We start from the raw sequence: 23,471 nt of genomic DNA, 5'->3' as shown, positions 1-23,471 counted from the left end.
TCACCACACATATGACACCGTTTCACATTCGATACGCTTTGAAGTCCTAGCCTGCTTTTCTCCCCTGTGGAAACGCGTTTTATGGTGTCTTCTTTCTTGTCCTGGATCTTCCTGTGGGACTTCATCTCGCTCTTCATATCTTCAAATTGAGAAAACCTTTCCTTCAGTTGTCGGATAGTTTTCGCTCCATATAAAATAGATTTCTCAACTGGGTCTTCTGGTATTCCCTCTATTATGTACTTTATTACGGTTCGAGGTTCCAGATCCGCTTGGCTGGCTATCTCGAGCATCTTATACGTATACTCTTGATACGTTTCGTCGTTCCTTTTATTTCGCCTGGATAACTCGCGGTGAACCTTGTAGCTATCCACCACTTCCTCAAACTCGCTTTTTAGCGCGGATTTTAAACTTTTCCAAGTCTTACCGCATTTTTCGTATCGGACGAAGAGCTTGGCTGAACCAGTGAGAAGACGTTTTGCATAAGCCACCTTCTGAACATCAACCCACTGACACAATTCTGCCATCTCCTCGAAATCATCCAACCACCGAGTGACGCTTAGTTTTTCATCACCACTGAACTTTTCTAATGATTCTTCCACATCTCGAAAAGTCAGGGATACTTGTTCACGTGTTTGCTTCCGTCGGCAACCCGTCTTAGTCGCTTTGGGAACGTCTTCGTCATCTTCTTCGTATTCACTTTCGCTATCTTCTTCGTCTTCACCTGGTTCGACATAATCATTCGTAATAGCCTCATTGTTCATCATCAGTGCAGTTCGGAGTCGCTCCTGTAATTCCTTTTTGCTTCCTTGCGTAGACAGCTCCAATTCTTCCAACTTTTTCCGTAAATCTGCCATCTTCATCTTCACGATATCGCCCTGGTTATCACTCATGATTCCAAACTTCTTAAATAGTTTGCAACAATTTCTAATTGTTCAAACTCTGATGAACCACTCGCGATATACAACCAATATGCCTTTCTTCTTTTAAACACTACCGATTAGCGGCTTCACGTTACACTATCGATATCCCGGTTGAGCCCCCAAAATATGTAGGGATTTAATTTGATAGCATAAACGTTACTCAAAATCGTAGTGTCCTTTTTTCTTATTTATTTACAAGTATATACAGAGCTGATATTTACAAGAAAACATACGCGATCCTCGAACAACCTTCTTCTTTTCAATCTGAACAACGACTTCCTTAACATCAATCACCAACTTCCAAACGCGCTACCTGCTACCCCCATGGGTAGAGTACCATAAAACTATAAATCGTTGTTCGAGCATTCGCTGTCTTTATTCATAACATTTTAAGTAACATCTTATTTTCTACTAATACCTAACATGACTTTATTAATTAATTCTACACGCTCTCGATACCACAAATGTTAACGCATAAAACGAATTAAAAAAAAACTAAATTTATGATGCTTTTGAAAAAAATTCATAACGAAAAATCCAGACGTGATAAAAAAAAATGGCCATCGGGAACAGATTCATACATCAAAATCTTTATATTTATGACAAATTTTTTTGAAGGAGGATTTTGTTGCAGACCAGTGTTATGGACGGGAAGCTTGAGGGTATAGCTTACTCTCCTTAGAATATAGTTAGTCCATGCTTCTCATTGTTTCATTTAAAATAACGATGTTGATGTCAACTTTCGGAATAACCGGAAGTGCTACATAGATGCCGTTATTATAATTGAAGAGAAATTTAAATTAAAATAGTTCCCGAAATATTCTAATGGTTGGTCACCATGAGACACCCTATACCATATACAAATGACTTTTGTCTTATGCTCATTCATATATCATAATATTGAATGAAAAAAGTTTCACTCCCCTCCCTTTATAATAAATACCGAGAAAACGTACGACAAACTTCGGCTTTCACGCAAGTATGAAAGAAACATTTATCCTAACTTCATAACAAATGGGAGGAGCCTAAAAACATGGCGCCGATTAGGGAAAATTTATCGTAGTTCCTATAGTCTACCGTGCAATTTCCAAGTTTTTAAATTACGATAAAATGATAAGTATTGACACAATATGTGATTGGGCTGACACAAAGCCTCGGAAAGGAAATTTCGTTGAAGGTGAGCGTGTTTTTAATGCCAATCACATTATAAAATTCGGAAATAACAAATCCGGAAGCTAGCCTTCAAATTCCGTCAAGTTTACTGCCTACTTTTTACAAACTTCGGATTTAAAAAGTGATTCACGTTATATAATTGGTGAGGTGATTCTGGGTGATTTAAGCAATATCATATCAATGACTTGCACGTGCAAAGCCGATTTAAGAGAACGTTGCAAACACATTATTGCAACTTTGTTGTATTGCAGCAGGTAGGTTCTTAACCTCAAAATACTTATATCGTATCATTAGAATTGTGTTAAATCAATTACACAGGAATAAATAATTTCTCACTTTATAATTTTAGTATGATTCTAGTTTTAAATATTAAGGTTATGGCTGATGGTAAATACTTGCTGAAATATAATCATGTGCATTAAAATGACGTGAACAAATTTTTATTCCGGAATTCACTTCTTTGATACCTACTGCTTTCATCCAAGCTTCTATTAGTTTACTTTTTTCTCTAATTTTCCGAATATATTTTTTACATATATAAAACGGTTAGTTTTTATTGGAAAGTAGTTAATGTAGGTGAAGAGTGAAGATCTATGTCTGAAGTGCTATTGCAGCTTTTCACTGAACATATTAACTTTTTATTTGATTTAACTTTAGAAGAAAACTTCGTCGACTCCATCATCAAAAAAATTTTTGCTTTTTTAACGTGTTTTATTATTTTAATAAACAATTTTACGATTTATGTATACCATTCCCTCGGATATTTATCCCTCATTTTAGTTACAAGTTTTGCTACCAGGTGGTGTATGCCCATTTGACGGATCCCAATAGGCTTTGCAGTTCTTGAAAAAAGTTTTTTTCCGTTTTTTTTTATATATCTGGCAAATAAATTAATAGTATCAGGTTAGTACTAAGTAGTACACGACCAGTTGAGAACTTGTAATGAATAAAGGTGTTGAAGTAAAACTTAGTAGTTTTGTGCGACGTTTCATCGACCTTCTACAGGAACCCTTCGAAAATCGCAAACAAATAGCGACTTGCATTTTTGCTTTAGACTTATTTTACTACACTACCTGTTTCTACTTGCCAATGATTTTTCCGAAAAATTTAATTAGTTTTTTTAGTATTTATCAGTGATACGTATTACTAAAAGCTAGAAATTCAACCATAGATTTTGGGATAAAGTGTCACCTAATATTGTATAACAAAAGTTTCAACTTTGTATCTTAACAATCTTCACATTTTATTTTTGCACATTTTTATCTTATTACTTCGAGTGCTTAATTTTATATTTTATTGAAAGCAATTAATAAAAATTCATACAGAATCATGTTCTCTGAAGTTAAGTCTTTTTAAAAATAAATTATTTGTACATTTGGTTGGCAACAAGCAAATGATTTATTAGCTATGTCGTACAATAAGTACATAAATACTCATCCATTTTTCTATTTTGATATGCTTACATTACAAGGACAAAGGAAGTAAGTAAACATATGTCTATTAGCTATAAATTCGTATTATGAAAACATCGCTTTAGAACATTTAGAAGCAGATAAAAAAAATAATGAATGTTTTATTATAGAGATTTCACGTGGAGAGTATTGGTCAGGAAGGGTTTGTTGTCCTTTACCCCAAAGTGAGACATGTAGAAGAACGTGCGTAACCGCAACGTCTTTGGAAGAACTTACTTACAATCAAGGTTGTCGACAAAGCGACGAGTTGGCCTTCTTCAGTTGTCTCGAACGTCAAAGCATCGGAGAAATGTGTTGTGCTCACGCAAGAACAAATGAATGCAGAAATTCCTGCTTCGAAATTTTCAAAAACCATTTAACGCCCACAAGACAACAACGTAATGCCGTGGTTGAAACCTGTCAATACAACAGTCCAAAAGTGTTAAACTGCGTCAAAAACTATACCAAAGTTACACCGGTTGATAACATACACAAACGTAAGTACATCCTATTACTCTAACAGGTATTATACTAATCTCACATGAGCATGTCGATTCATTTTAAAAACAATTCTTTCGATTCGATTCGATTCGAACTGAACACACTAGAATCGATTCTCAATTAAATAGAGCATTAAAGGATTGATTCTCAATCAATCGAATCGTAAGTTGTTTTTCTTTGAATACGTATCAGAGCCAGCGCCTGCCAAGACCTACGTTAAAGTATTATTTTTTTTTGTGCGTCCTCACCAGTATAGGGAACAATCGAATAAAATAATTCAAAGTGGTCTGTATTTTGTCGAAACTGCCAGACGCGGATCGCGATTTCGATCTTTTTTGATCTCATCAGCCCGACAGAGCACAGACCAACTTTTACCTGCTGTCTTAACAGCGCGTTTTAGAAAATACCACAAATGGCGCGGTAAACGCCATCTATAGTATGATGCTACATTTTAGGATTACGTATGCTCCAACAAGGTTCATTTAAATATATGGATATCTACATGCTGAAACGAATCCCGGCGTAGCTAACCTCAACGTGATAGGCACGTTACCATAATCGAATAATACCGCGTCATTTGTGGTATTTTCTATAGGGAACAATGTTTGGGGGTTGCCAATTTTCCTATCACATAATATTAGGGTCACAGTATATGTATTATATAAACTCTCTCACGTTAAAGTGTAAATGCTGAAATTTATATGACGTCTTTAAATAACTATTTTAAGTCAGACCAGTCAAGATGAATGTGGAAGAGTATTAGTGCAGTTGAAAATTAATATAAATTTTATTCATATATATATATATATATATGATTTAACAATTATTTTATAATAATGTTAAATCAAACAGACACATGTAGACAGGGGCGCAACAAGGGTAGGTCCACGGGTGCCCGGGCACCCACTCGATTTGGGTTGGCCACCCAGTGAATTCCAGTCGATTCAAATAATAACTCGGTTCAAACAGTTTTTAGCAGTTTATAGTATTATGATGAGAGCAGCCGAACTTGATTTTTTCAATTTTTCCAATGATTTCCATTAATGACCTTTTTTTTAATCATTTATATATTATGATGAGAACTTTTTTTTTGATGACCATCCAGTCAAATTGTAATGTTGTTGCGCCCCTGCATGTAGATATTGCAAGAGTTGAACATTCCCTTATCTTCCACTAATTATAAGAACCCACGAATTCACATTTACACGATTGAATGCGTTCAATTTAAGATATCTTCAATACTTATACGGCCACACAAATGAAACAATTGTAGGGCTGACTATGTATAATGTATGTTTTTGGGGTCGCTAAACCCAAATGCGCGATCAATTTAAACCCAACACATCAATGTTTGGACATAACTTCAAAAAAACACCCCAGAATCCACTAAAACCGTTGGTCATGATAATCTCAAACGATTTTAAACCTCAAATTCCCCAGATCAAACAATTTGTTTTTGTGTAGCCTGTGTTATCAATTGGAGACTTTTAGGGTACATTAATAAAATGTTTTGTTCTTTGTATAAACGTGTTTGTGAAGTTTTCATTCAATACTTCTTAATGCAAAATGCAATGTGTACGGGCTATTGTGATTGAAATACAAAATAAAGAAGGATATATAATGATTTGCAGTTAAACATTTATTATTATTTATCTTTTTTCATCCTGAATAAGATTAAAAATTAAAAAAAACTAGGTACATAAAGATAATCGCATGCTTTCAGATTTACAGTGCTGTGATAAATCAAACAAGAGTAAATGCCGAGAAGTTTGCAAAAACGTACTTACCTCAGACTCATCATCTCAGGAGATCATTGACAGTTTACAAATAGGAGGCTGTGGACCGCCTCTTTTACAGGTAACACAGAAAACTCGCATGCTCTCTCATTGTTGTATACTGTTTGTTTCATTCGAAGCTGATTTAGGACCACTTCTGGCAATGTTTTCTTAAACCGGAATTAAACGTAGCTGTCGCAGCTGCATCTTCCTCTAAACTATCCAGAATTGATCGCGTAGGAATGGATTCTGCAAAATGGCATTGTTGTCAAAGATCATCGAGCAACCAGTGCCGAAAGTTATGTTCACGAACGTTCACTAAAGATTGGACCACGTCTTGGGACGAATTTCATATTAAATGCCTTAGTCATAAAGGAGAAGATGAACTTCGAAGTTGTATTGAAGAGGGTAACTTAATTAAAAATGTTGTATTTAATTAAAGCAATCTAATCTAAAATTATGTTTCTTTTTTTAGTTGACGAACCATGTGAATTGGGTTGTGATGGTTTAAATTTCTGTACAAACTTCAATAACCGACCCACCGAGTTGTTTCGGTCTTGTACCCCTGAAGCAGATGAGGCCGCAAGAAATGATTTTACATTGTGGCAAAGCCATAACGAGCTAGCTCTACCAGGTCTTTCCTTACCGCTAAAAAATATATCACAATGTTCTCCGGATACTTGGAAAGCTGTAGCTTGCACGCTTCAAATAAAACCATGTTCTCGTCACGATCCAAGCGATGCACTTTTGTGTCGCGACGTTTGTCTTCAAGTGCTAACACGTTGTGCCGATTGGCATGCCGTTTCGCCTGAACACACTGCTGAGTCTGTGTGTAATGCATTATCACCTTCTAATAATAATAATAATATTGATCTATCATGCGTACCACTACAAAAGTACCTACATCCATCCGAAAACAATTACCAAAGAGTAGACGGACAAGTGTCATTTCCATGCAAAGGTGATCCGTGTGAACCCAATGAGACTTGCACAGTAAAAAATTATAACGAATGTACGAAAGATGGAGGTGGTTTTTGCCGAAAGACACTTCCTGGATATACCTGTACTCCCGGCTGCAAACTAGGAGAGGTATCTGAGTATGCTGTTCCCTCTGGAATATTCGTACGAATCCCTATTCCGAACAATCCTAAGGGATGTTTAAAAATATGTCAGTGTTCTGATAAGGGGAGGTTCGTGGATTGTCGGCCGCTTCCGTGTGTTCAATTAAACAATTGTTGGATGGGTGATGGTCAACAAAAGGAGCATGGAAGCACGTTCGAATTGGATTGTAATACTTGTAGCTGTTTTGCAGGAGAGATTGTTTGCAGTAAAAAGCAATGCCACTTATCAACCAATGATGAAAATCACGATCTTACAGAAAATTCTGCAATCACATACACAACACTACCCTGCAATTGCCCACCACATTATGTTCCCGTTTGTGGACGAAACGGAGTAACCTACCCTTCGTCCTGTTTAGCCAAGTATGTATAATATAATTTTAAAAAATAATATATTGTCAATAAACGTACTAACAATAGAATACAACAAAAAGAAGTTTTGCACATTATTTCTAAAATTCGACGAAAGCACATATTATTACTAAATTAACAGTTGCACGCCGCACGCAACATCATTTGCCTGGGTTTAACATTATTTAAATAAGTTAATGTTGAAATTATAAATTGTTATCAAAGAACAATTTTAACGACCCAAAAAAGATATTTAGATCATTTCAGAAAATGTACCATTCAGGTTATACGTATTTCTAAATAAAAACAAAATATGGGTACGTACTAATTTGTAACCCTTTTCATGGAAATATATTTATATAAAAATATTCTACATATCTATAGTTTTAATGCTTTATAAAGGAAAAGGTGAGCCGGTGAGATAACCGATAATTAAAGATTCTGGAATTAACTGACAATACAGCCCCTAATAAAAGAATAAAACTAACTAAATAACCCAACTTCCCATGTTTAACTTTAAATATTTCATTGACCGTATACCAGTCCTTGATAGAATAATTATTGTTAAATAATTTAATTAAAATATAATTCCTGGATTTAAACTTGATAATATACAAAAACACTAATATAATTTTACATAAGAATTTTCTTCTATAGATGTGCTGGCTTAAACGACGGAGACTTGGACTACGGAAGCTGCGGCGATCCTTGCAAGAACCATCCTTGTCCTATCGGTCATAAATGCATCTCTAATCCGCAGATTTGTTTGTCATTAAAGCATAAACCGTGTCCGCAATACCAATGCAGTGAGTATTCTTTTATTTATTGAATCTAAAAAACTTTTGATTCTTGTAACCATTTTGAATACGAAATTAAACACACAGTTTTATTTACATATAATTCGTATTGGTCAAATAAATGATTTTTAACTTACACTCTGTGTTTAATTCCGGATTCATTTATTCATTCGGAATCCTATTTAAATTCTTTCTGTTTTAAATGAATGAGCTACTGTTACGCACTAACTTAGTAGTAGTTTACCTTTTTTAAAATAAAAATAAAACCATAAAATTACTTTCTTATTTTGTATTTTAAATGCCTTTTGCGTACAAATATTACGCATTTGCATTTAAAAAATTTGAAAGTACTCAGTAAATAAAAGTTACATTTACTTAGTAATTTTTAACATCTGTGTCTGTATGTACAGTATGGCGAGTAGAAGAGCTCTGACCTTTACGCAAAACCTACTCGGAAATAAAGGGAGAACGTATTCGGAATGAAAAGGATGACATGTATGCACAGATTTTACTAACTTATGTAGTAAGTCCAAGAAGGAATCGAAGTAACTGCACTGCAATTTCCACTGCAAATATCGTTTGCAAAAACGTACTTACCTCAGACTCATCATCTCAGGAGATCATTGACAGTTTACAAATAGGAGGCTGTGGACCGCCTCTTTTACAGGTAACACAGNTTATAGTCCGTGGGACAGAGCGCCTCTTTTTAAATGATTAATACATAGTTGCAACTACATGAGCGGTTTCCATTTCCTTTCGCAGAGTCTAATTATTATCTTCTCAATTAACGAAACTTTATTTTTAAAACGATTAATTTATTATTTAATTGCAAAAAGCTTATAGTTGAAGCAAGCGACTTCTCTAATGTAGAGACTAATAAGAAGTAACAATTTTATTATTACATATTGGAAAGATGCAACACTAATCCTAAAAATGCATAATCAGTAAAATACGTTCTCACGGTAACATCTCACGCTCTTCAGTTGTACATAGGTTCAGATTAGGAAGGGAGTCAGACAGGGATGCAGACTGTCATCGCAACTTTTTAATCTATATATTCGAAGACGCGATCAATATCATTAAAGACAGTACAACTGTAGGGATAGATATACAGGGGAAAAGGATAAGTATGCTTAGATTTGCAGATGATATAGCAGTATTAGCATCTAGCAAAGAGGAGTTAGGGAAAGCGTCAAATAAAATGGAAGCAGTATTGACAAAATAGTAGTGTATGAAAGTAAATAAAGGTAAAACAAAAATACTGGTATGCAAGGGAAGAAAAAGTAGGGGATGAGCGAATATAAAGATAGGAGACGACAAATTAGAAGAAGTGACCGATTTCAGGTATCTAGGAAGTCAAATAATTCAGGGCGGAAGGAGTAGTAGGGATATAAAGCAGAAGATGGAGCAGGATCTTCAATAGAAAGGAATCACTTCTATGCTTGCGAACGGTTAATATAGAAATTCGAAAAAGGTTGTTCAAAGTGTATGTTTGGAGCACGGCTCTGTACAGGTACGAAACATGGACAGTGGGCGCAGCGGAAAAGAAAAGGTTAGAAGCGTTGGAAATGTGGTGTTCCAGGCAAATGATGAGGATACCGTAGATAGAGAAGGTTAGAAATGAAGAGGTATTAGAAAAAATAGGAGAACAGAGGACTATGGAAATCAATAAGAAATAGGCGAGATAGGTTAGTAGGACACCTTCTCATGCATGAAGGTCTAGTCGAAGACATATTAGAGGCAGAAACCGAAGTTAGGAGGGGTAGGGGTAAACCTAGATTAGATTACTGTTCGCAAATAGTTAATGATGTGGGTTGTTCTAGTTTTAAAGAAATGGGAAGATTAGCTCAGGATAGGAAACAATGGAGGTGCATGTCTAATAATCAGTCTTAGGACTGACGACCTTATGATTGTTATGGATGATAGTAGGATTGTACTGTATTTTTATAGGATATCTACTTGTTTAATTGAAAATGAAACATTTAATTGCCAATGACTGCAAATTTTGATAAAACAAATCTACTTATTTATTTCACAAATGTTTATTTATGCTTATTTAACTGGCATGGTATCCATATCTCTGGTTTCGCTTTATTATTCGCTCACATGTTCATATATCAACGGACTTCCTCTAGAATCAGCTGTACATTTATATCATCGAATTTTCTAGATTATATATTTATTTTTCTGGTAATCTCTTGAAATTCTTTTGTTAGACGGTCGTTTTGCGTGTGATTTATTTTGACCGTACTCTCACTTTCGACCGACAAATCAGAGCTCCGTTTTATCGATCCTTTGTGTCGTCATGTACGTGACAATTTATAACTTCTGTGGTCGCCTTTATTTATTAATTGCATGTTTGTAATCCTTCGAAACGACTTATCTAACATTCCGGAAACTATTAATCAGTGCAGTTGAGACAATCCCACGTTCTATGCACCGTGAGTGGCTGAGAGCAAATGACTCGCAGAGAAAGAACATCTACTGTGCATCTATGAGCGTAACTCAGCCAGAGCCACATCTTACTTTAGCTGTATTATATGATTTGTATTTTAGCGTAGCCCTGCTAAAAGACACTATATAAAAAAAATGTTGCTCGGAAACAATTCCAGAAATGTATCATTTTGAATCATTCTAGTGGCCAAATAAATAATTCCAGTTGAAGTAAAACTGTAATTACTTTCTATACCCTTTCTACATCATAGTTATTTGAAAATTGTTTATTGCTCTTCTCAAATGACTGAACTGTTTTTTTTCTTTGAATTATTTCTTTTATATATTATTTGTTTTCAAGGTAATACTTGTAAAGGCTAATCCTCATTATTTGACCCAACGTGCAACAAAAACTGGCTCATTCATAAGGCGTCTTGTATAATATAACAAAATCTATAAAGCCATACTAAAAACCTCATTAATAACTGGGAAATAATCCAACTTAGGATAGTCCCAAAGATGAGTACTCAAGAATTATCATTCGTACTATAAGTACTAGTTAACCAACACTGCGCATTTTTGCTTCACTCCCCATGCTGACAAACGCAGATACATTTCGATTGTCTAAAACATTCAGCTAAAGCTCATATTTTTTTACAAATTAAAAATGTTTGTGAATATTTTGTTAACGTCACACGTTGTTGCAATAGTATCAACTCGTATACAACCAGTCAGCAGGTAATACGAAGGAAAAGTTAGTCAACAAGTCACTCACTTTTAACATTTTTAATAGAAAAATGAATACCGCTATCTGTAGTGATTTAGGACGAGCAATATTCGTTTGAACCCCACTTGTTGGTTTTCAAAATTACCATTACTATAAAATAAAACTTCCAAAATTCATTAAATTTCAGTCGTTTAAATAGAAATTTCAAGTATTAAATATTTTGAACTTTAGTACCGAGAAGTGGATTGTAATTTTTTCTTCATGTTAAGAACGCTATCGGAAACAAATTTGAAGATGATGTTACGAATTTTTTTATACATATTCATTATTTTGCATATTGTATTTACAATAGGAAATCTTAATATCTTTATGTATTATAATAGTTTATGATTTTTAGTTAATGGTACAGCCAATTGCAAAGACCTTCCATTCGAACCCGTATGTGACATAGATAATAAAGAATACGGAAACGCATGCCTCCTAGCACATCATAGTGGTAAACTAGCTTACAGAGGTCCTTGTTTAAAGAAATGTCGTTCGTTGGGAGAAGTTTGCGGTATAAATGGTCGCACCTATACTTCAGAGTGCGCAGCTTGGAGCGACTTTACTTCGGTAGACTATAAGGGGCCCTGCGTTGCTGTAGGACTCATGTCTAATGGTAACAATCCTGGTCCACGGCAATGTGATGAGTCCATCCAATGTACGCCCCTTCCTGATATTACATGTTTCGGTACTACTCCACCTGGTGCCTGTTGTCCCATTTGTGCAGGTGCAATTAGAATCTTATATTCCAAAAAACAAGTTGACCGTGCATTGTATATTTTTTTGCAAGAACAACGTTCGGCTTCATCCCTTACACTACAAGCGACACTTAAAGCCCTTGAAAGGCAAGTCCAAGTAGCACAATGTGTTCTCAGAGGCTACCTAACTATCGAACTTGACATATTTATTTTAGTTCAAACAACTGAAAAATATCCATCTGAATTACAATTAGAAGCATGTGTTCAAGAAGCGGAAAAAATTGCAAACTTGATTAACCGGCAGAGTCCAAGAATAGCTAGCGAGCTCAGTTTAAGTTCATTAATAGCCGCTACTGTTGTACACTCCCGATTTGCTACTTCTCGTGGCTGGGCCGTGGGAGTAAGCAAAAATCTAGTCCTAGTTTTCAGTACGATCTTCGTTGCCATAACGTTTTTTTAAAAACATAAAAAGTACAGTGTGTAGATGCATTTCCAATTGTAAATTTTACATTCTGCGCAACCTACTTGACAAATCAAATTATATTTATAAGCATATTTGTTATATTTGTTGTCAGATAAGAGCTAATGGAGATGAAATGGTAATTTGTAAGATATATTATTTATATCCAAAGATTTTAACTCACATATGCGTAGATTCTAAGGTAAGTAATTTTGAACGCCATCCTTATATTTTTTTCTGCAGGCTTCTTGTCATTCTATTCCATAACATAATAAAATAATAACTACTGAAATCATTGTTTTACAAAAAAAAAAGAAACAACATTCAACACTAACATTAGTGCGTTCTTAAATTAAATATAAATGAGAAGGAAATGCTATAATATTGCTATAAAATGACGGAAAATAGTTTCAAATGAATGTTTAGAAAGTAGATTAGAACGTAAGCAATGCTAATGAATAGGTACCTAATAAGTGAAATTCCTTATTCCAAAAACGAACAATTAGTCTGTTTCGTAACTAATCACTCAACTACGGCAAAATCAAAATAAAGGTAGGACGTCATTATATATCGGTATAATTGTATGTATTAATATTTACTTTATTTATTAATTTTCAGTCTAGAAATGTGTCAATCTTGATGAATAAATATCGTTAGGAAAAACGTTTATTCTCTAAACTGACAATTCCGTTTCGCTTACAGGTTCAATTTTTTTCAAACTACATCTGTTAACCAGTAATTGTTCTCCCAGATGTCTCGAATGACATAATATTCTTAAGATGTAGAAACATTAACTCAAAACGCACAGCTGTATAAATACAGTACAAATAGTTTATATAAATGTTTATAAAGATGTACAAACATAATCCACAACTCACAATTCCATAAATAAAATAATAAACCGAATAAAAAATTAGAAAGCAGGTATTTACAAACACGCGTCACATTTAAAAGTATATATACCTTCAGAAGTCTTACCACCAAAACAAGAAACATCAGTGTCGGTTTGGAGACTAAACTCTTTTTATAGGATAAAATAATTAAAAATTTCTCATTCGTAGAACCAAACTAATTTTCACAGACGAATTCAATTGTGTTTCAAACTTTTTGACGATTTTTTTGTGTTGTGCAATTAAAGGCGATTTTCGTTTTATTTTGTTTTATATCTAAAATAAATATATTTTTACATTAGATTGAAGTAAGTAAGCGTATTTCACATTTAGCTTAATTCTTTAATTGTATCAAAGATACTCCTCTTAGTTAATTTTGTATTTTCTTTGTAGTCAGAATTCTCTAATGATTACATTGAAAACACTATACCCATTCAACGTAGCTTACTTACGTTCTGACCAAATTTTTAAACTGATTAACGCTCACTCAATTAATATTGTTTAATTTGAAACTTTTTTGGTTTGAGGCCAATCAAATTCCTATTAGTTTCACGTTCCGCTTCATATAGCAGTAATATTTTTTTTATTGTAATGTATTTGTTTATATTAATTGAACGGGTTTTAACTACCTACCAAATCCTTCCTTATAACAACTTTCTCCAGAAGTTATTAATTAATGTATTTGAATTTATTTTGGACAAGGACTGTAAATACTTTCTATACCCTTTCTACATCATAGTTATTTGAAAATTGTTTATTGCTCTTCTCAAATGACTGAACTGTTTTTTTTCTTTGAATTATTTCTTTTATATATTATTTGTTTTCAAGGTAATACTTGTAAAGGCTAATCCTCATTATTTGACCCAACGTGCAACAAAAACTGGCTCATTCATAAGGCGTCTTGTATAATATAACAAAATCTATAAAGCCATACTAAAAACCTCATTAATAACTGGGAAATAATCCAACTTAGGATAGTCCCAAAGATGAGTACTCAAGAATTATCATTCGTACTATAAGTACTAGTTAACCAACACTGCGCATTTTTGCTTCACTCCCCATGCTGACAAACGCAGATACATTTCGATTGTCTAAAACATTCAGCTAAAGCTCATATTTTTTTACAAATTAAAAATGTTTGTGAATATTTTGTTAACGTCACACGTTGTTGCAATAGTATCAACTCGTATACAACCAGTCAGCAGGTAATACGAAGGAAAAGTTAGTCAACAAGTCACTCACTTTTAACATTTTTAATAGAAAAATGAATACCGCTATCTGTAGTGATTTAGGACGAGCAATATTCGTTTGAACCCCACTTGTTGGTTTTCAAAATTACCATTACTATAAAATAAAACTTCCAAAATTCATTAAATTTCAGTCGTTTAAATAGAAATTTCAAGTATTAAATATTTTGAACTTTAGTACCGAGAAGTGGATTGTAATTTTTTCTTCATGTTAAGAACGCTATCGGAAACAAATTTGAAGATGATGTTACGAATTTTTTTATACATATTCATTATTTTGCATANTTTGTTTATTATCCAATTATAAATTATTACTCTTAAAAGTACCTACTGGGTACTGAGGCCTGAAATATTGAAAATCTAACTGTTAAGGGAAGTTAGTTTTTTTAATATAAATGAGAACAATAATGATTCAATTTTTTACTTGAAATTAATAAAATTCGTTTTAACTTTTCCGTTCCCCAATGCAATGATGGCATTCATAATCTGCTCAAACCAAAGTAAAAAATAAAATAAAAAATAATTGCGTTTATAAATAGTCTGTTTAATAAGCTCATATTTAAAACACATACCTATAAACTTCAACTTTTGTGGCAAAAATATCAACATTTCCTCTAAAATAAGTTTACACCTACTTCCGGTATAGCTGGAAGTGAAAGATGAGCGTACATGCATTGCCTTAAACAATCCTATACGTAAGTAAGGAAGAAACGAGATAAATGCTTTTAGTATACAATTTCTAAGAAATATTTTTAAATTCCAACCTACGTTATCATTCGATTACTAAATTTTAAATAAAAAAAAAGAATAAAACAGGTTCTCAATATGCGATATACCTATGTGTAAAGCATTTCATCGTTAGTGTATCTTTCAATAAAAGAAAAGAATGACTTAATAGAAGAACCTCTTCTGACCAGCATCAAGCAGTTTGCTGTTTTATGCTTCTACAAGTTTGGTATAACGGAACAGTTGTAATATCAAAACTGTATAGCATTTAGGTAAAGTATATAAATATAATAGAATCGTCGTGTCGTTGCGAGTTCGTGTAAGAAAACAAAGGTGTACATACGGAGGTATCTGACCAACGCCAACGGTTACACGCGAAAGTGACAGTTTTTGCCCGACAACGATCGCTTATAAATATTTTCGCCTTGTCGTTCGCCTTCTAGATTGAAAGCTGTAACAATTCGACTAGAAGTGACGTAACGTTAAGAACGAAACTAGCAATCGGCTTTTCTTCAATTCGGGTGAACGTACAAAGATAAACTCAATTGGGTCAGTAATTTACCGTATGTACTTGACTGAACTATAATTGTTTGTTATTAGTGAGAAATCGAAACTAATAGTGCAGTGAACTTTGCAAATATTCAATCAAAAGTGAATTAGAATAAAAGTGAAATTAAACCATGTAAATGCCGTTATTTATTTTGGACTTTTGTGAAAGTAAATTGCAACTAACTACATAAGTGAAAAAAGTGGCACGTTACAAACGCGATGTGCCGGGACATTCGACAAACTGCAACAAACTGTCGTATTCAGCAGCAGTGAATTTTTCATTTAGTTACTAAACGCGTTTCTTCCTTTTCGTAAGAACATGTCGCATATCGCGCGAACACTTTTTCCGCTAATTTGGCTTACTTCTTCAACTGTTTGCTTTTCTGTCGTGGAAACATCAAATAATGTATTTGTGAAACAGCCAAATTATCATGTAACGGAAATCGGGAATGGCGGATCTTCTTCATTAAGGACACGACATATTAACCTTAATAACAATAAGAACGCTAATAAGCCTATTATAAAAACTGACTTTCACATTGTACCATATGTTACTACTTCTTTGGCCGACAGCGATCTAATTTTTGATCCAGTAACAAGTCAGTTTGTTTCTCGAAAGATCCCCAAACGGACTTATCCTAATCACACCGGCAATAAGAAAAAGTTGACTGATTACTATAAAACCATTGTATACCAACCGAAGATCAAAGCTAACAAGCAGAAAAGCAGCAAAGGCATGTCGAATACGTTGTCAACCAACAAAATAAAATTTAAATATCGTGATGTGCAGCCACATTCATTCTCTCAAAAGATTTCGTTTTCTCCAATAATTTATCCTTCAACGGATGCCATAAAACCAGAAGCAAATTATTACAGAAACGTAATATCGCAAAAACCTTATAAGGACAATAAAGCTCACGAACCAAACCTATTTCTCAACGATTTTCTTAGCACCAGACCAACTGTAATCACGAAAACAAAGAGTAATAATGGAGAACTAAAAAGTGATCATGAAATCCCAAAATTTATACCTGTAAAACCTATTTACCCTGGTGAAGGCAAGTGGGCTCTCAGAGGCAAAAAGTACAAACCGTACGATAGTAAACAAATATACTCAGAACTTGAAGACGCTACAGAACATCCTGAAGCAGAAGCCATATTTCAAGGTACCAAAAATATATTCAACGAACAACAAAAAAAGTTTCCTTACAACTTTCTAGGGCCAGCAACGCATAAATCACAACCCCCAACTATTTATGGTGAAGGCAGGTATAATAATAATTACAAAAATATTCAACATCCATCTTTAAAGAGAAGTGAAGTATCGGCTCAAAAAACTGTAAAACCTCCAGAAAATATACACAACGTAGAAAAAGCTGAAGAAGCTTCAGAAGAACAAGAGCAAGAATTTATACCCACCCGGACACTTGCTCAAGTCAGGCAATATGAAAACGAAGAACATAATTTACCACCGATTGAACCACGTCTAAGGGAAATTATTAAGGATTCCAAAACGCATACTGTTTTTACAGAGGAAGGTTACGAAGACATGGCTTACGATCATGCAAATCACGAGAAAAACGCAGAAAAAGGCGAGGAATCCGAAGAACTCCATGAAGTGCAAGATATTTTAAAGGAAAAATCTCCAAAACAATCACCTGAAATAAATAAAGAGGTACTACACTCTGAATCTCAACATACGTCCCAAATCATGAATCCAGAATCTCGAAATAGTTCATCCAAAGTGATGACAGAAGTATTAAATAATACCGAAAGTAGTCTCAACAACAAAACATTACATACCACGGACACGAGCCCGATTACGGAGAAATTTAAAAAGGAACATGGATTTAGAATCCGAAGGAATAGTAATGATGACGTTGTTTCAGTGAAAAATAGTAAATTAGATGAAATAGAAAATTCAACATATGATTCTCAAAAGTACCCATACTACAATCAATTAAACGTCTTTTCTTTGAATAATAATTCGCCTTTACGTTACGCAGAAAATTTCAAAAACCGTCCCAAAAAAAAGGTCGGAAAAATGTCATTTTATGAAGACGCTCAAAGAAGAAAATGTCGGGAAATAGAGGATTTACAGCCAATCCCAAAACAAATAAAAGATCGAGCAGATGGAAAAGATCACGAAACACCAGAAGATCCACCAAAAAGCAATGCACCTAAATTAAATAAATTGGGCGACGCAATAGAATGTTTTAAAGAACAATTATTTGGGGAAAGTCCACTGGATAATCCTCTCTTTTCCGAAAAGTCCATAGCAGAACCAACGCCAATATTTCAAGATCTGCAGTCCTTGGGAATATTTTCATTTTCTAATACCAAGGAAATTAACACTTTTAAAAATAAACGAAATCGACGACATTTAATAGACCCGGCCGCATTAAAAAATAATGATAATGAACTAAATATACTAGAAAAACTACCTTTACATGGGCGAAGAAAATCAGTAAAAAGAAGAATAAAATCTAGGAGAAAGAATCCACGAACGCCTTTTCCTGGATCAAATATACAACAGAAGCAGCATTCCACTGAACCATCACCTACGGTACTTCCTAAATATAAAACTATTAGTGAAGTTCAATACAAAGATGATATTAAGCCGAATGAACAACTTAATGTATTCACAGATATTATAAAAAATATAAAACTATCTTCGGAAAATATTCATGATACGAACGCCAAAACTTCAGATAAAATCAAAATTACAACTTTTACTGCTCCCAAGAAAAATAAACAAAATATTAGCTTCCAGACAGTTTTCGAAGATGAAGGAGACTCTATTTCTGACAGTAGCGATATAAACACATTCGTGACTTATCAGAAACCAAAGTCTGATTTTCATCGTCGTAAACAACTTTTAGATGAAAATCCTTTTTTCAAAGATCGTCAAACTACATCTAATGAACTGTTTCATAAATCGCCAACTGTAACTACGGTCAGAACAAACAACTTCATTTTGGGCTTAAAACCACCTCCCCCTTTAACTTTTGCATCCCCGTTTCAGTCGACAAGTACCTTAAATCGTAAATACTATACAAATAAAGATCCTTCACGAAGATGGAATCACAGGTTATTAAAAAGAAGTGCTGCAATGCCAACTTATTCCCAAATTCGTAGAAAAACTACCGTAGAAACAACTACAGAAACTGATGAGTATATTCCAAGAAGAAATAGAAATTATCATTACGACGAAAAAACAGGAAAAATTATTTACTACACAACACAAGCAAGTTTAATCGAAGAAATCGAACCAGTCATTACTGAAGAACAATATACCTCACCAAAACGAATCACTACAGAAAGTGCTGTAAAAATTACAACAGAAATGCAAAAATTAAAAGGCCCATCGTTTTTGGAATTCGTCTCGAAATTAAAATCTCATGAAGGTTACGTTTCTATTCCAGATCCTAAGCCGGTAAAAATAGAAAAAGGAACATCAGAGACTACAACAACTGAAAAACCTGCCAGTACAACAGAGCCAGAATTTTTAAAAATTCTTAAAATGGTCAAAAGTAATCCAGATTACAAAGAAATTGGCAAAAAAAATGTAACGACAACAACCTCCATCTATGAAGAAGAACAAGATTATACTGAAGGAGAAGAAGTCTTACAATCGCAAAATGTACCAACAAAAAATTCACCCGGAAGTTCATTAATGACACACATTGAAAATAATCCAAACAATACTTCCCTTGAAATTGGAACACTTAAAATATTTGATATTAACGAGTACATACCACGGCCAAGAAATTACAGCTTTGTATCGTTTGTAAACACTTCTAAATACAGCACAATAAAAAGAAACCCTGTAGGTACAAATAAAGAGGACGAAGATAGCATAAAAAGTGAAGATTCAAGGACTGAAATAGAAAATAATAAATTACGGACAGTAAAATCCGAATCAAATAAGACAGAAGAAACTACAAGATCAACGGTCGAGCATATAAATGAAGCTTCTAATGGGGATAAACTACCTTCTATGAGGGTGCATGAGAAGCTTGTCAAAGAAGAACCTAAAAGTAACAGTCGAAGACTTCGAAGCAAAATAAGAAATCAAAGAATAAACAGAAATGAAGGACAAGACAAGATATTTCGACATGAACCAACTTCAGAAAACCCAAGTGAAGAAAAACCTAAACGAAGCGTTCGAAGATATAGAGTCAGACCAAGATTTAGTAACGAAACAAAAATTAATGGAGAAGTAGAAAGACAAAGTACCAAAGAAATCCAAAATTATGGAAACATCCGTAATCGGAGATCGTGGAACAGCTCAGAGGGAACCCACTTTGAAAATTACGAAAAGAGAATTAGTAGAAGACGTCGCGAAGAACCAAGATATGTGACTGAAAGTGAAACTGTAGATCTAATAAGTGATAGTGCAACTACAATTGTCCCAGAAACTACAGCGCCTACCATTCGAAGTCGCGGAAGAACGCGTCATAGAACCTCTTATCGAACCACTCCAACTCCTCGATATAGACGTGGACGCAAAACAAAGCCTATAATTGCCGCAACTACTGCTTATCATGCAGAAACTGTAACAACTCCTTATTCTGCTGCTTCAAAACGACGACGTCGTCCTATTCCAAGAATGTCATCATCGTCTGCCCCTCCACTACAGATAATTCCTGCAGAAAATGGTTCAAATACCTCAAATCAAAACGAGGAAGCATCAACAGAAACTTCTTCCACACCTTTAACGTTAGAAAGTGTTGAACTTGAAAGCAAACAAAATGAAAACAATACAAACACTGGTGATTTTAGTCATGTTTCTGCCAGAAAAGTGCAAGATGTTGAAGTATTCAAAGATTATGATAAGACGCAAAAACACGGTGGAAATTACCGAGGCATAAATGACCAAGATGTTATAATTCAAAATCCTGATGAAGTGGAGGAAGCGAAACAGTCGATGCAAAAGGATAAGGTCACCGAAGGTCCACTAGTACTTGATTTCTATCCAGCTGATAAAGAAGCGCAAGAAGATCGATATCAAAATAGAGAAGAAAGAAGAAAAGGGCATAATCAACGAGATGGAAGTAATCAATTACAAAACTATGACAAAGAAATAAATAGGAGCACTTTTGATAAACAGGAAAATTTAAAAGACCAAATCAAATCATATGAAGTTGTAGAAAATAGAGAGATACAAGATAATTTCAAAGAAGAACCAGTAATAAATGACGCTACAGACGGATATACTGACAAAGAAGAAGGAAACATTCAATCAACTCGACCAAGAGAAGAATATCTAAACGAAAGAACCGAAAGTAGAAGGGTGGGACCTCAAATTCCAGCTAATCAATTTTTTGGACAAGAAGAAATTTTAACAGAGATTGAAACAACAACAGCAACAGCGGCATTTTTTCATTCAACATCCTCACCGTCCAACGTCGATGAAAAAAATGATAAACTAGTGGTACAAGTATTTGATTTACCTAATGCACAAGAAATACCAATATCCACTGCAAAAACAATTGAACTAGATACACTTGAAACAGCATCCTATTTCAGCGGAGACGAAATAAAACAACAATCACACCAACAACAGCTTTCACCACACCAACACCAACAAAAACAACAGAAGCAACATCAACAGCACCATCATCATCACCAACGGCGTCGACAGCACCTTCATCATAATCATCAACAACAACAACAACAACAAAAACAACAACAACAACAACAACAACAACAACCACAACAACAACAACAACAACATCAACCACAACCACAACCACAACCACAACAACAACAACAACAACAACAGCAACCACCATCCCAGCATCAGCCGTCACAACAACAGCAGCAGCAATATGATCGAAATGAAAGTAATGAAACTTACTACAACAGTAACTTTACACCAACAAAAGCTGCAGACGAAATAGAAATGTCGAGTATTTCTCCTGATTACGTACTAAATAGCGGAGGGATAAAGTTTACTGCTAAAGAATCGGCGTCATTAAAATTAAATAATGACGAAGCATTACCTAAAAAGGCAGTGGTTGATTTTACAGATCCGCCTACTATCCATAGGACTGTCAAAAAACGTATCAGAATAAAACCCAATAACTTTGATTTCACCACTATCACTCCTGACCACGAAGAATATAAAAACCATAAAGGATCAGTTTTAGTTGAAGATAATGTAGGAAGACAAGAATCAATTAAGGAAGAAACCAATCATCCTCGTAATGTTGAAATCGAACCAACATTACATCAATTTGAAAATGTAAATGATACAATTCTGAATCAGAACACTGAAGCTAGCACAAATTTATACAATAATAATCAGTTTGATAGAGTACCCGTCAAACACCACCAACAAAACAATCGCAGTGATTATAATAAACAAGAAGTGTTTTCAACTTCAACCATAACAACACCAATATACCTTGACTCAAAATATGTAACAACAATGCCTGATATTCAACAGCAAGAAGAAATTGAGGCACCTCCTGAAACATTTTATCAAGGGAATAAAGGAGAACAATTACCATTTTATTCGCCGAGAAAAGAACAACTACCAAAAGATCCCTATAACTATAGACGAATCGAAGAGGAAGGTCCAAATGTACCAGTAAATATTCAACACAATAATCATAGACCTGTAAAAAAGTTCAAAAATTCACCTGAGAGGATCAATGGAATCGTATCTTCTACTGAGAAATTCTTTTTCATAAAGGATCCGAGCAAGAGAAACTATTTTTATGCCCCTATTTAATTTACTACTTTCGGCATCATTAGTCAAAAAAATACCAAATAGAAAATTATCATAAATTTTAATTGTTGTTGTTTTTTATTTAAAAAACGTTCTTGTAACTCTAATACTTATTTATTATTCATTACGTAAGATTTATAAACGTGTAGAAANCCGCGTCTGGCAGTTTCGACAGAATACAGACCGCTTCGAATTATATTATTCGATTAAGCTAACGTGCCTATCACGTTGAGGTTAGCTACGCCGGGATTCGTTTCAGCAAGTAGATATCCATATGTTTAAATGGACCTTGTTGGAGCATACGTAATCCTAAAAATGTAGCATCGTACTACAGATGGCATTTACCGCGCCATTTGTAGTGTTTTCTAAAACGCGCTGTTAAGACAGCAGGTAAAAGTAGGTCTGTGTTCTGTCGGAGCTGTCTGCGACGCGCTGATGAGATCCAAAAAGATCGAAATCGCGATCCGCGTCTGGCAGTTTCGACAGAATACAGACCGCTTCGAATTATATTATTCGATTAAGCTAACGTGCCTATCACGTTGAGGTTAGCTACGCCGGGATTCGTTTCAGCAAGTAGATATCCATATGTTTAAATGGACCTTGTTGGAGCATACGTAATCCTAAAAATGTAGCATCGTACTACAGATGGCATTTACCGCGCCATTTGTAGTGTTTTCTAAAACGCGCTGTTAAGACAGCAGGTAAAAGTAGGTCTGTGTTCTGTCGGAGCTGTCTGCGACGCGCTGATGAGATCCAAAAAGATCGAAATCGCGATCCGCGTCTGGCAGTTTCGACAGAATACAGACCGCTTCGAATTATATTATTCGATTAAGCTAACGTGCCTATCACGTTGAGGTTAGCTACGCCGGGA

At 34.5% G+C, this 23,471-nt stretch overlaps 2 protein-coding genes across 2 annotated transcripts; both read left to right on the top strand.

The window, feature by feature from the left end:
- Positions 1–3,555: 3,555 nt before the first annotated feature.
- LOC108737698 (reversion-inducing cysteine-rich protein with Kazal motifs) lies at positions 3,556–13,262 on the top strand (the record flags this gene model as incomplete). The annotated part of the gene is made up of 7 exons (XM_025975481.1): positions 3,556–3,574; positions 3,676–4,041; positions 5,769–5,902; positions 5,970–6,228; positions 6,296–7,304; positions 7,950–8,098; positions 11,647–13,262. Coding segments are annotated over 7 exons (2,739 nt in total), but the record flags the coding sequence as incomplete, so codon positions are not given.
- Positions 13,263–15,481: 2,219 nt separating this feature from the next.
- Positions 15,482–22,742, top strand: LOC108737697. The gene is made up of 2 exons (XM_018470750.2): positions 15,482–17,027; positions 17,082–22,742. The coding sequence occupies exons 1-2, from the start codon at positions 16,181–16,183 to the stop codon at positions 22,601–22,603; spliced, it is 6,369 nt and encodes a 2,122-aa protein (XP_018326252.2). The 5' UTR covers positions 15,482–16,180; the 3' UTR covers positions 22,604–22,742.
- Positions 22,743–23,471: the final 729 nt, after the last annotated feature.

This window comes from Agrilus planipennis, unplaced genomic scaffold (genome assembly GCF_000699045.2).
Source record: "Agrilus planipennis isolate EAB-ADULT unplaced genomic scaffold, Apla_2.0 scaffold146, whole genome shotgun sequence".
NCBI classification, from domain to species: Eukaryota; Metazoa; Arthropoda; class Insecta; order Coleoptera; family Buprestidae; genus Agrilus; species Agrilus planipennis.
The sequence above is the reverse complement of the archived record's forward strand: the minus strand, read 5'-3'. Positions and strand labels throughout refer to the sequence as shown.

Bases quoted from the DNA above. Each gene is read 5' to 3' on its own strand.
- LOC108737697 (XM_018470750.2), top strand. From the start codon at position 16,181: ATGTCGCATATCGCGCGAACACTTTTTCCGCTAATTTGGCTTACTTCT. The intron at 17,028-17,081 runs GTACCAAAAATA...ACAACTTTCTAG, and splicing joins AGCAGAAGCCATATTTCAAG to GGCCAGCAACGCATAAATCA.